This window comes from Pseudophryne corroboree, chromosome 1 (assembly GCF_028390025.1).
Source record: "Pseudophryne corroboree isolate aPseCor3 chromosome 1, aPseCor3.hap2, whole genome shotgun sequence".
NCBI classification, from domain to species: domain Eukaryota; kingdom Metazoa; phylum Chordata; class Amphibia; order Anura; family Myobatrachidae; genus Pseudophryne; species Pseudophryne corroboree.
The window spans coordinates 651,026,071-651,040,072 of record NC_086444.1 but is presented as its reverse complement, the minus strand read 5'-3'; the positions used below and the strand labels follow the sequence as shown (position 1 = coordinate 651,040,072).

The window sequence follows — 14,002 nt, the reverse complement described above, 5'->3', positions numbered from 1 at the left end:
CTCCATATAGCCCCCGGAGGCTATATGTGAGGTATTTTTAGCCAAAAAAGGTTTTCATTTGCCTCCCAGGGCGCCCCCCTCCCAGCGCCCTGCACCCTCAGTGACTGCCGTGTGAAGTGTGCTGAGAGGAAAATGGCGCACAGCTGCAGTGCTGTGCGCTACCTTAAGAAGACTGAGGAGTCTTCTGCCGCCGATTCTGGACCTCTTCTCGTTTCAGCATCTGCAAGGGGGCCGGCGGCGAGGCTCCGGTGACCATCCAGGCTGTACCTGTGATCGTCCCTCTGGAGCTAATGTCCAGTAGCCAAGAAGCCAATCCATCCTGCACGCAGGTGAGTTCACTTCTTCTCCCCTAAGTCCCTCGTTGCAGTGATCCTGTTGCCAGCAGGACTCACTGTAAAATAAAAAACCTAAGCTAAACTTTTCTAAGCAGCTCTTTAGGAGAGCCACCTAGATTGCACCCTTCTCGGCCGGGCACAAAAATCTAACTGAGGCTTGGAGGAGGGTCATAGGGGGAGGAGCCAGTGCACACCACCTGATCCTAAAGCTTTACTTTTTGTGCCCTGTCTCCTGCGGAGCCGCTATTCCCCATGGTCCTTTCAGGAACCCCAGCATCCACTAGGACGATAGAGAAAAATAATTACACACACCTTTCCTGGTGACAAGTGTCTATACGCACCATGGAAAATTAATTTAGACTTACTGGTTTTAGATCTCGGTGTGCATATCCCTGGCTATGAATATATGCGACAGCAGATACAATCTGTCGGAAAAACACTCTAGCTTCATCTTCAGTTAAACGGTCCTTTGCAATAATATAGTCAAATAATTCGCCACCTGGACAATACTGAAAGAAAGAGTGATAGAAAAAAAAATAATAATAAAAAATAAAATAAAAGACTTTAATGCAAAGTGGACTATGACACACAAAATAAAATTAAAAGTGACAGGTAGATTACTAGTCAAATCTTTGATACATTAACAACCTACAGTAATTAACAACATAATAATGGCTATAAGGTAGACTGACAATTTGTATGTGTCACTTTTCTGAGTGCCACAGTCATTTATAGAAGAATCAATTAAGATTAAGGTACAGTTGGAAGTGCACAGTGTGCGGCTTGGCACATATTGTATGAATGTGAAGAAAACCTTGCTTGTACCCTTAGGAGGAGAGGAGACTAAACACAGTCAATGTTATCCTGCTGGATAACTCGCATTGTATTAGCAAGCAAGATTCTGCACAATTAAATGGCTGTGAAACACTTGCATAAATGTGAAGTCAGAAGAATTATTTTTCCAAAATGGTGTCAGCTTTTTTCTAAAGCAAACAAGTGTCATAGTATGCCAGTCAAAGATCTTCAGCAAATTGGCTGAAACTTAGTTACCATTATTCACATGCAGACTTGCGGTTCCCTCCCTTAAGCACAAAAATCCTCAATTTACATTCAAAATCATAGATTATTATTTTTATACATACAGTATTATACATACACACTAGCCAATTACTTAGATTTGCAATATTTAAAATTCTTGACTTTAAACTTTGCTTAAATACAGTATGTTCTTATATAGGGAGTCTACTTGGCTCTCCATTTTCATTGTTGTGATGACACTATGGGCAGTATACAATCACCCTCAGTCATTGACTGCGGGCAATTGGTTTGCCAAGGGCCATCTACCACCAATAGGCCATGGCTTCTCTGGAATTTTGTTTCACCTGCCTCAGGCAGGCAAATTCAACACGAAAACACACAGGTTTCACAACCTTTGTGCATGTGTGTTTGTGAGCTCCCCCCCCCCCTTCTTTACAGGTGATCTAATTGGATAGCTTGTACAAAAAAACAACATTGGTGAAACATAAGGGAAAAAGTGCAAACACCCCCCCCCCCCCCCCCAAATAAAAAAAGATGCTTTTCATACAAAGTGTTTTACCACATCCAATTGGATACCCCCCAATGTATCCTAAGTATTACACTATTTATTGTAATGGTCTTATTTGCATTATTGTACACTATGGGGGTCATTCCGAGTTGATCGCTAGCTGCCATTGTTCACGGCACAGCGATCAGGCTAAAAATCTGTATTTCTGCACATGCGTACGGGCCGCAGTGCGCACGCGCAACGTACTTTCACACAAAACTGTACAGTTTCACACAAGGTCTAGCGACGCTTTTCAGTTGCAATGGTGATCGTTGAATGATTGACAGGAAGTGGGTGTTTCTGGGTGGTAACTGGCAGTTTTCCGGGAGTGTGCTAAAAAACGCAGGCGTGTCAGGTAAAAACGCATGCGTGCCTGGGGAAACGGGGGAGTGGCTGGCCGAATGCAGGGCGTGTTTGTGACATCAAACCAGGAACCAAACAGTCTGAAGTGATCGCAAGGAATGAGTAGGTCTGCAGCTACTCTGAAACTGCTAGAAAAAATGTCAACACTATTCTGCTAACCTTTCGTTCGCACTTCTGCTAAGCTAAGATACACTCCCAGAGGGTAGCTGCTTAGCGTTTGCACTGCTGCTAAAAGCAGCTAGCGACCGATCAACTCGGAATGAGGGCCTATGTTTGTAGGAAGTGCTTGAATAAACAAAAAAAAAAAAAAAAAAAAAGACAGATGTTTTATATTCAAAATGTTATCCTGGTAATTTCAACCTTACCATTAACGCTCACCCCTATACAAACACATAATTAATATTGTCAAATGGCACTCCATAATGATCTCTACTGTAAAGCAAGCAATAAGTTATTAAAATGAACACTTTCATATTTCAGGCATATTAGGCTAAAGTTTAAAATGCTGTGTTGTACGGATTAAGTTTTACTTAAAAAAAAATATATATATATATGAATATTAACCTCAAGAACCATGAATATCTTCTTCGGAGTCTCAATCACATGATAGAGTCTGCACACATGTTGATGACTTAAATTTTTCATAGCTTCTATTTCTATTTTGACCCGAGGCAAATCATCCTTAAAAATGCACGATCAGATTAGACCATTTTTGGTTACAGATATTTACTGTATATCAACACCACACATGTAATTTCAGATTACAGACTCGCATTTTTTTATTAAAAGAAAGGAAATCTAAAAGTACAGAACATGTAAAAATAAGATTTTAAACCTACCGGTAAATCTTTTTCTCGTAGTCCGTAGAGGATGCTGGGGACTCCATAAGGACCATGGGGAATAGACGGGCTCCGCAGGAGACATGGGCACTTTAAGAAAGAACTTTAGGTATGGGTGTGCACTGGCTCCTCCCTCTATGCCCCTCCTCCAGACCTCAGTTAGAGAAACTGTGCCCAGAGGAGACGGACAGTACGAGGAAAGGATTTTTGTTAAGCCAAGGGCAAGATTCATACCAGCCCACACCATTCACACCATATAACCTGTGATATACTAACCAGTCAACAGTATGAAAACAACACAGCATCAGTCCGAGACCGATGAAACTATAACATAACCCCTTAGTAAGCAAAACTATATACAAGTCTTGCAGAAGTAGTCCGCACTTGGGACGGGCGCCCAGCATCCTCTACGGACTACGAGAAAAAGATTTACCGGTAGGTTTAAAATCTTATTTTCTCTTACGTCCTAGAGGATGCTGGGGACTCCGTAAGTACCATGGGGATTATACCAAAGCTCCCAAACGGGCGGGAGAGTGCGGATGACTCTGCAGCACCGATTGAGTAGGTCCTCCTCAGCCAGGGTATCAAACTTATAGAATTTTGCAAAGGTGTTTGAACTCGACCAAGTACAGCTCGGCACAGCTGTAGTGCAGAGACCCCTCGGGCAGCCGCCCAAGAAGGGCCCACCTTCCTAGTGGAATGGGCCTTGACCGATTTTGGTAACGGCAATCCAGCCATAGAATGAGCTTGCTGAATCGTGTTGCAGATCCAGCGAGCAATAGTCGGCTTTGAAGCAGGAGCGCCAACCTTGTTGGCTGCATACAGGACAAACAGTGCTTCTGTTTTTCGGACTCTAGCCGTTCTGGCCACGTAAATTTTCAAAGCCCTGACCACATCAAGGGAATCGGAATCCTCCAAGTCTCGCGTAGCCACCAGCACCACAATAGGTTGGTTCATATGAAAAGATGACACCACCTTAGGCAAAAATTGAGGACGGGTCCGCAATTCCGCTCTATCCATATGGAAAACCAGATAGGGGCTTTTATGAGACAAAGCCGCCAATTCCGACACTCGCCTAGCCAAAGCCAAGGCTAATAACATGACCACCTTCCAAGTGAGATATTTTAACTCCACAGTTTCAAGTGGTTCAAACCAGTGCGACTTAAGGAAACTCAACACCACATTAAGGTCCCAAGGCGCCACCGGAGGTACAAAAGGAGTCTGAATATGCAGCACTCCCTTCACAAAACTCTGTACTTCTGGGAGAGAAGCTAATTCTTTCTGAAAGAAAATGGATAAGGCCGAAATCTGAACCTTAATGGAGCCTAATTTTAGGCCCAAATTCACTCCAGTTTGTAGGAAGGGAAGTAAACGGCACAGATGGAATTCTTCCGTAGGAGCATGGCCTCACACCAAGAAACATACATTCGCCATATACAGTGATGATGTTTAGCTGTCACGTCCTTCCTAGCCTTTATCAGAGTAGGAATGACCTCATCCGGAATGCCCTTTTCCGCTAGGATCTGGTGTTCAACCGCCATGCCGTCAAACGCAGCCGCGGTAAGTCTTGGAACAGACAGGGCCCCTGTTGCACCAGGTCCTGCCTTAGAGGAAGAGGCCACGGATCTTCTGTGAGCATCTCCTGCAGATCCGGACACCAGGCCCTTCGCAGCCAATCTGGAACAATGAGAATTGTCTGTACTCCTCTTTTTTTCTTATTATTCTCAACACCTTTGGGATGAGAGGAAGAGGAGGAAATACATAGACCGACTGGAACACCCACGGTGTCACTAGGGCGTCCACAGCTACCGCCTGAGGGTCTCTTGACCTGGCGCAATACCTCTGTAGCTTTTTGTTGAGGCGGGACGCCATCATGTCTATCTGGGGCAGTCCCCACTGACTTGCAATCTGTGCAAAGACTTCCTGATGAAGTCCCCACTCTCCTGGATGCAGGTCGTGTCTGCTGAGGAAGTCTGCTTCCCAGTTGTCCACTCCCGGAATGAACACTGCTGACAGTGCGCTTACATGATTATCCGCCCAGCGCAGAATCCTGGCGGCTTCCGCCATCGCCACTCTGCTCCTTGCGCCGCCTTGGCGGTTTACATGAGCCACCGCGGTGATGTTGTCTGACTGAAACAGAACTGGTAGGTCGCGAAGTAAGGTCTCCGCTTGACGCAGGGCGTTGTATATGGCCCTCAGCTCCAGGACGTTGATGTGAAGACAAGTCTCTTGACTTGTCCAAAGCCCTTGGAAGTTTCTTCCCTGTGTGACTGCTCCCCAACCTCTGAGGCTCGCGTCCGTGGTCACCAGAACCCAGTCCTGAATGCCAAATCTGCGGCCCTCTGGAAGGTGAGCACTCTGTAGCCACCACAGGAGAGAAACCCTGGCCCTGGGGGACAGGGCGATCAACTGATGAATCTGTAGATGTGACCCGGACCACTTGTCCAGTAGGTCCCATTGGAAGGACCTCGCATGGAACCTACCGAAGGGAATGGCCTCGTACGAAGCCACCATCTTTCCCAGGACTCGAGTGCAGTGATGCACCGACACCTGTTTTGGCTTCAATAGGTTCCTGACCAGGATCATGAGTTCCTGAGCCTTTTCTATTGGAAGATAAACCCTTTTCTGGTCCGTATCCAGAATCATGCCTAAGAAGGTCAGACGAGTCGTAGGAACCAGCTGCGACTTCGAGATATTGAGAATCCAGCCATGTGGCTGTAACACTTTCAGTGAAAGTGACACGCTGATCAGCAACTGCTCTCTTGATCTCACTTTTATGAGGAGATCGTCCAAGTACGGGATAATTGTGACACCCTGCTTGCGCAGGAGCACCATAATTTCTGCCATTACCTTGGTAAAAATCCTCAGGGCCGTGGAAAGCCCAAACGGCAACATCTAAAATTGGTAATGACAATCCTGTACCGCAAATCTCAGGTACGCCTGATGAGGTGGATATATGGGAACATGAAGGTATGCATCCTTTATGTCCAGGGATAACATAAAATCCCCCCCCTTCCAGGCTGGCAATGACCGCTCTGAGCGACTCCATCTTGAATTTGAACCTTTTCAAGTATAAGTTCAGGGATTTTAAATTTAAAATGGGTCTGACCGAACAGTCTGGTTTCGGGACTACAAACAGGGTTGAGTAATATCCCCTCCCTTGTTGAAGCAGGGGAACCTTGACCACCACCTGTTGAAGATACAATCTGTGAATTGCATTTAACACCAACTCCCTTTCTGGGGAGAAGCCGGCAGGGCCGATTTGAAAAACCGGCGAGGAGGCACCTCTTCGAATTCCAGCTTGTAACCCTGAGAAACAAATTTCTATTGCCCAGGTATCCACCTGTGAGTGAACCCAGATGTGGCTGAAAAGTCGAGTCCTAGCGTCATGCGGTGGATTTTGTAGAGGCCGGGGAGGACTTCTGTTCCTGGGAACTAGCTGTGTTGTGCAGCTTCTTTCCTCTGCCCTTACCTCTGGCAAGAAAGGACGCACCTCATACTTGGTTTCTCTGTGACCGAAAGGACTGCATTTGATAATGTGGCGCTTTCTTAGGCTGTGAGGGAATATAAGGCAAAAAATTGGATTTACCAGCTGTAGCTGTGGAGACCAGGTCCGAGAGACCTTCTCCAAACAATTCCTCACCCTTGTAAGGTAAAACCTCCATATGCCATTTGGAGTCGGCATCACCTGTCCTTTGCCGGGTCCATAGGACTAGTCTAGCAGAAATCGACATAGCGTTGACTCTAGAACCCAGTAAAGCAATGTCTCTGAGCACCTCTCATATATAAGACAGCATCTTTTATATGTCCTAGGGTCAATAAGATGGTATCCTTATCCAGGGTTTCAATCTCCGCTGATAAGGTATCTGTCCACGCTGCTACCGCGCTACAAACCCAAGCCGACGCAATAGCCGGTCTGAGTCAAGTACCAGAATGTGTGTAAATGGACTTCAAAATAACCTCCTGCTTGCGATCAGCAGGATCCCTTAGGGTAGCCGTATCTTGGGATGGCAGCGCTACCTTTTTGGATAAGAGTCTCAACGCTTTGTCCACCCTAGGGGAAGATTCCCACCGTATCCTGTCCTTTGCCGGGAAAGGAGACGCCATAAGAATCCTTTTGGGAACCTGCAGTTTTTTGTCTGGAGATTCCCACGCTTTTTCACACAACTCGTTCAGCTCATGAGAAGGGGGAAAGGTTACCTCAGGTTTCTTCCCCTTATACATGTGTACCCTCGTGTCGGGGACAGGGGGTTCCTCTGTGATATGCAAAACATCTTTTATTGCAATAATCATATCGAATACATTTAGCCAATTTTGGCTGTAACTTTGCATCATCGTAGTCGACACTGGAGTCAGAATCAGTGTCGGTATCCGTGTCTACTACTTGGGATAGTGGGCGCTTTTGAGACCCCGAAGGTCCCTGCGACATAGGGACAGACATGGGTTGACTCCCTGTCTGTTCCCTAGCCTCAGCTTTGTCTAATCTTTTGTGCAATAAATTCACATTAGCACTTAAGACATTCCACATATCCATCCAGTCAGGTGTCGGCGTTGTCGACGGAGACACCACATTCATTTGCTCCTCCTCCTCCCTAGGAGAGCGTTCTACCTCAGACATGTCGACACACACGTACCGACACCACACACACAGGGAATCCTCTTATCTGAAGACAGTTCCCCCACAAGGCCCTTTGGAGAGACAGAGAGAGAGTATGCCAGCACACACCCAGCGCTAATGACCCAGGAAAAAACACACAATATGTTTACCCAGATAGCGCTGTAATCTGTATATTGTGCCAATGATGTGCCCCCCCCCCCCCCTTCTTTAAAACCCTCTTTCACCGTGGATAAGCAAGGGAGAGTCCGGGGAGCTTCCTCTCAGCGCTGTGCTGTGGAGAAAATGGCGCAGGTGAGTGCTGAGGAAGAAGCCCCACCCCCTCAGCAGCGGGCTTCTGTCCCGCTAAAATATATAAAAAAACTGGTGGTGGCTCTTTATATATACAGTGCCCAGCCTGTGTATACATGTTTATTGCCAGAATTGAGGTTTATATTGCTGCCCAGGTCGCCCCCCTCTGCGCCCTGCACCCTTACAGTGACTGCCATTTGTGTGTGCTGTGTGGGAGCAATGGCGCACAGCTTTACTGCTGTGTGTTACCTCAGTGAAGATCTGAAGTCTTCTGCCGCCTCTGAAGTCTTTCTTCTCATACTCACCCAGCTTCTATCTTCCAGCTCTGCGAGGAGGACGGCGGCACGGCTCTGGGACGGACGGCGAGGGTGAGACCTGCGTACCGATCCCTCTGGAGCTAATTGTGTCCAGTAGCATAAGAAGCAGAGCCTTGAAACTCACAGAAGTAGGTCTGCTTCTCTCTCCTCAGTCCCTCGATGCAGGGAGTCTGTTGCCAGCAGGCTCCCTGAAAATAACAAACCTAACAAATATACTTTCTTTCAGGAAACTCAGGAGAGCTCCCTGTAATGCACCCAGTCTCCTCTGGGCACAGTAGTAAACTGAGGTCTGGAGGAGGGGCATAGAGGGAGGAGCCAGTGTACACCCATACCTAAAGTTCTTTCTTAAAGTGCCCATGTCTCCTGCAGAGCCCGTCTATTCCCCATGGTCCTTACGGAGTCCCCAGCATCCTCTAGGACGTAAGAGAAAGGTAAAAAATAAGATTTTACTCACCGGTAAATCTATTTCTCGTAGTCCGTAGTGGATGCTGGGAACTCCGAAAGGACCATGGGGAATAGCGGCTCCGCAGGAGACTGGGCACAACTTAAAAAAAGCTTTTAGGTCACCTGGTGTGCATTGGCTCCTCCCACTATGACCCTCCTCCAAGCCTCAGTTAGGACGCTGTGCCCGGACGAGCTGACATAATAAGGAAGGATTTTGAATCCCAGGTAAGACTCCTACCAGCCACACCAATCACACCGTATAACTCGTGATACTATACCCAGTTTAACAGTATGAAAACAACTGAGCCTCTCAACAGATGGCTCAACAAAAACCCTTTAGTGAACAATAACTATGTACAAGTATTGCAGACAATCCGCACTTGGGATGGGCGCCCAGCATCCACTACGGACTACGAGAAATAGATTTACCGGTGAGTAAAATCTTATTTTCTCTGACGTCCTAGTGGATGCTGGGAACTCCGTAAGGACCATGGGGATTATACCAAAGCTCCCAAACGGGCGGGAGAGTGCGGATGACTCTGCAGCACCGAATGAGAGAACTCAAGGTCCTCCTCAGCCAGGGTATCAAATTTGTAGAATTTTGCAAACGTGTTTGCCCCTGACCAAGTAGCAGCTCGGCAAAGTTGTAAAGCCGAGACCCCTCGGGCAGCCGCCCAAGATGAGCCCACCTTCCTTGTGGAATGGGCTTTTACTGATTTAGGATGCGGCAGTCAAGCCGCAGAATGCGCCAGCTGAATTGTGCTACAAATCCAGCGAGCAATAGTCTGCTTAGAAGCAGGAGCACCCAGTTTGTTGGGTGCATACAGGATAAATAGCGAGTCAGTTTTCCTGACTCTAGCCGTCCTGGAAACATAAATTTTCAAGGCCCTGACAACGTCCAGTAACTTGGAATCCTCCAAGTCCCTAGTAGCCGCAGGCACCACAATAGGTTGGTTCAAGTGAAAAGCTGATACCACCTTAGGGAGAAACTGGGGACGAGTCCTCAATTCCGCCCTATCCATATGGAAAATCAGATAAGGGCTTTTACATGACAAAGCTGCCAATTCTGACACACGCCTGGCTGAAGCCAAGGCCAATAACATGACCACTTTCCACGTGAGATATTTTAGATCCACGGTTTTAAGTGGCTCAAACCAAAGTGATTTTAAGAAACTCAACACCACGTTGAGATCCCAAGGTGCCACTGGAGGCACAAACGGGGGCTGAATATGCAGCACTCCTTTCACAAACGTCTGAACTTCAGGTAGTGAAGCTAGTTCTTTCTGGAAGAAAATCGACAGAGCCGAGATCTGTACCTTAATGGAGCCTAATTTCAGGCCCATAGTCACTCCTGCTTGTAGGAAATGCAGAAATCGACCTAGTTGAAATTCCTCTGTTGGGGCCTTTTTGGCCTCACACCAAGCAACATATTTTCGCCATATGCGGTGATAATGCTTTGCAGTTACATCTTTCCTGGCTTTAATCAGCGTAGGAATGACTTCCTCCGGAATGCCTTTTTCCTTCAGGATCCGGCGTTCAACCGCCATGCCGTCAAACGCAGCCGCAGTAAGTCTTGGAACAGACAGGGCCCCTGCTGCAGCAGGTCCTGTCTGAGCGGCAGAGGCCATGGGTCCTCTGAGATCATCTCTTGAAGTTCCGGGTACCACGCTCGTCTTGGCCAATCCGGAACCACGAGTATTGTTTTTACTCCTCGTTTTCTTATTATTCTCAGTACCCTTGGTATGAGAGGCAGAGGAGGGAACACATAAACTGACTGGTACACCCACGGTGTCACTAGAGCGTCCACAGCTATCGCCTGAGGGTCCCTTGACCTGGCGCAATATCGCTCTAGTTTTTTGTTTAGGCGGGACGCCATCATGTCCACCTGTGGCCGTTCCCATCGATTTACAATCAGCGTGAAGACTTCTGGATGAAGTCCCCACTCTCCCGGGTGGAGGTTGTGCCTGCTGAGAAAGTCTGCTTCCCAGTTGTCCACTCCCGGAATGAACACTGCTGACAGTGCTAGTACGTGATTTTCCGCCCATCGGAGAATCTTTGTGGCTTCTGCCATTGCCAACCTGCTTCTTGTGCCGCCCTGTCGATTTACATGGGCGACTGCCGTGATGTTGTCTGACTGGATCAGTACCGGCTGGTGTAGAAGCAGGGATTTTGCCTGACTTAGGGCATTGTAAATGGCCCTTAGTTCCAGAATATTTATGTGTAGGGAAGTCTCCTGACTCGACCATAGTCCTTGGAAGTTTCTTCCCTGTGTGACTGCCCCCCAGCCTCGAAGGCTGGCATCCGTGGTCACCAGGACCCAGTCCTGTATGCCGAATCTGCGGCCCTCTAGAAGATGAGCACTCTGCAGCCACCACAGCAGAGACACCCTGGTTCTTGGAGACAGGGTTATTAGGCGATGCATCTGAAGATGCGATCCGGACCATTGGTCCAACAGGTCCCACTGAAAGATTCTGGCATGGGACCTGCCGAAAGGAATTGCTTCGTAAGAAGCCACCATCTGTCCCAGGACCCGCGTGCAGTGATGCACCGATACCTGTTTTGGTTACAGGAGGTCTCTGACTAGAGATGACAGCTCCTTGGCTTTCTCCTCCGGGAGAAACACTTTTTTCTGGACTGTATCCAGAATCATACCCAGGAACAGTAGACGTGTCGTCGGAACCAGCTGTGATTTTGGAATATTCAGAATCCAACCGTGCTGGTGTAGCACCTCCTGAGATAGTGCTACTCCCACCAACAACTGCTCCTTGGACCTCGCCTTTATTAGGAGATCGTCCAAGTACAGGATAATTAAAACTCCCTTTCTTCGAAGGGAGTATCATCATTTCCGCCATTACCTTGGTAAACACCCTCGGTGCCGTGGAGAGTCCAAACGGCAGCGTCTGGAATTGTTAATGGCAATCCTGTACCACAAATCTGAGGTACTCCTGGTGAGGATAGTAAATGGGGACATGCAGGTAAGCATCCTTGATGTCCAGGGATACCATGTAATCCCCCTCGTCCAGGCTTGCAATAACCGCCCTGAGCGATTCCATCTTGAACTTGAATTTTTTTATGTATGTGTTCAAGGATTTCAAATTTAAAATGGGTCTCACCGAACCGTCCGGTTTCGGTACCACAAACAGTGTGGAATAGTAACCCCGTCCTTGTTGAAGTAGGGGCACCTTGATTATCACCTGCTGGGAATACAGCTTGTGAATTGCCGCTAGCACAGCCTCCCTGTCTGAAGGAGTAATCGGCAAGGCAGATTTTAGGAACTGGTGGGGTGGAGACGCCTCGAATTCCAGTTTGTACGCTTGAGATACTATTTGCAGGATCCAGGGATCCACCTGTGAGCGAGCCCACTGATCGCTGAAATTTTTGAGGCGGCCCCCCACCGTACCTGGCTCCGCCTGTGGAGCCCCACCGTCATGCGGCGGACTTGGAAGAAGCGGGGGAGGACTTTTGCTCCTGGGAACCTGCTGTTTGTTGCAGCCTTTTTCCCCTACCTCTGCCTCTGGACAGAAAAGACCCGCCTTTTCCACGCCTGTTTTTCTGAGTCCGAAAGGACTGTTCCTGATAAAACGGCGCCTTTTTAGGCTGTGAGGGAACATGGGGTAAAAATGCCGACTTCCCAGCAGTTGCTGTGGAAACTAGGTCCGAGAGACCATCCCCAAATTACTCCTCACCCTTATAAGGCAAAACTTCCATGTGCCTTTTTGAATCTGCATCCCCTGTCCACTGGCGAGTCCATAAGCCTCTCCTAGCAGAAATGGACAATGCACTTATTTTAGATGCCAGCCGGCAGATCTCCCTCTGTGCATCTCTCATGTATAAGACTGAGTCTTTTATATGCTCTATGGTTAGCAGAATAGTGTCCCTGTCTAGGGTGTCAATATTTTCTGACATGGAATCTGACCACGCAGCGGCAGCACTGCACATCCATGCTGACGCAATAGCTGGTCTAAGTATAATGCCTGAGTGTGTATATACAGACTTCAGGATCGCCTCCTGCTTTCTATCAGCAGGTTCCTTGAGGGTGGCCGTATCCGGAGACGGTAGTGCCACCTTTTTAGACAAACGTGTGAGCGCTTTATCCACCCTAGGGGGTGTCTCCCAACGTGACCTATCCTCTGGCGGGAAAGGGAACGCCATTATTAACTTCTTAGAGATTACCAATCTTTTATCAGGGAAAGCCCACGCTTCTTCACACACTTCATTTAATTCTTCTGATGGGGGAAAAACTACGGGTAGTTTTTTCTCCCCAAACATAATACCCTTTTTAGTGGTACCTGGGTTTATATCAGAAATTTGTAACACCTCTTTCATTGCTTCAATCATGCAACGAATGGCCTTAGTGGACATTAGACTAGACTCATCGTCGTCGACACTGGTGTCAGTATCCGTGTCGACATCCGCGTCTGCCATCTGAGGTAGCGGGCGTTTTAGAGCCCCCGATGGCCTTTGAGACGCCTGGACAGGCACGAGCTGAGAAGCCGGCTGTCCCGCATTTGGCATGTCGTCAAATTTTTTGTGTAAGGAGTCGACACGTGCACGCAATTCCTTCCATAAGTCCATCCACTCAGGTGTCTGCCCCGCAGGGGGTGACATCCCTTCTATAGGCATCTGCTCCGCCTCCACATCATTATCCTCATCAAACATGTCGACACAGCCGTACCGACACACCGCACACACACAGGGAATGCTCTAACAGAGGACAGGACCCACAAAAGCCCTTTGGGGAGACAGAGTGAGAGTATGCCAGCACACACCAGAGCGCTATATAATGCAGGGACTAACTGAATTATGTCCCCTATAGTTGTTGTTATATATACTGCGCCTAAATTTAGTGCCCCCCCTCTCTTTTTTACCCTTTTCTGTAGTGTAGACTGCAGGGGAGAGCCAGGGAGCTTCCTTCCAGCGGAGCTGTGAGGGAGAAATGGCGCCAGTGTGCTGAAGGAGATAGCTCCGCCCCTTTTTGCTGACTTTTCTCCCGCTTTTTTATGCATTCTGGCAGGGGTAATTATCACATATATAGCCTCTGGGGCTATATATTGTGGTATTTTTGCCAGCCAAGGTGTTTTTATTGCTGCTCAGGGCGCCCCCCCCTAGCGCCCTGCACCCTCAGTGACCGGAGTGTGAAGTGTTTATGAGGAGCAATGGCGCACAGCTGCAGTGCTGTGCGCTACCTTGGTGAAGACTGATGTCTTCTGCCG

The 14,002-nt window shown here is 48.0% G+C and overlaps 1 protein-coding gene across 2 annotated transcripts in view; it reads right to left on the bottom strand.

Moving 5' to 3' along the window:
- The window catches only part of MELK (maternal embryonic leucine zipper kinase), a 300,470-nt gene that overhangs the window by 142,588 nt on the left and 143,880 nt on the right, over positions 1 to 14,002 (bottom strand). The window contains exons 4-5 of one of the 2 annotated variants that reach the window (XM_063914642.1): positions 2,848 to 2,964; positions 701 to 844 (exon numbers count right to left, since the gene is read on the bottom strand). In XM_063914642.1, the coding sequence (XP_063770712.1) occupies positions 701 to 844; positions 2,848 to 2,964 (261 nt within the window). The remainder of the gene's footprint in view (positions 1 to 700; positions 845 to 2,847; positions 2,965 to 14,002) is intronic. The other variant, XM_063914643.1, reaches the window with a different exon arrangement.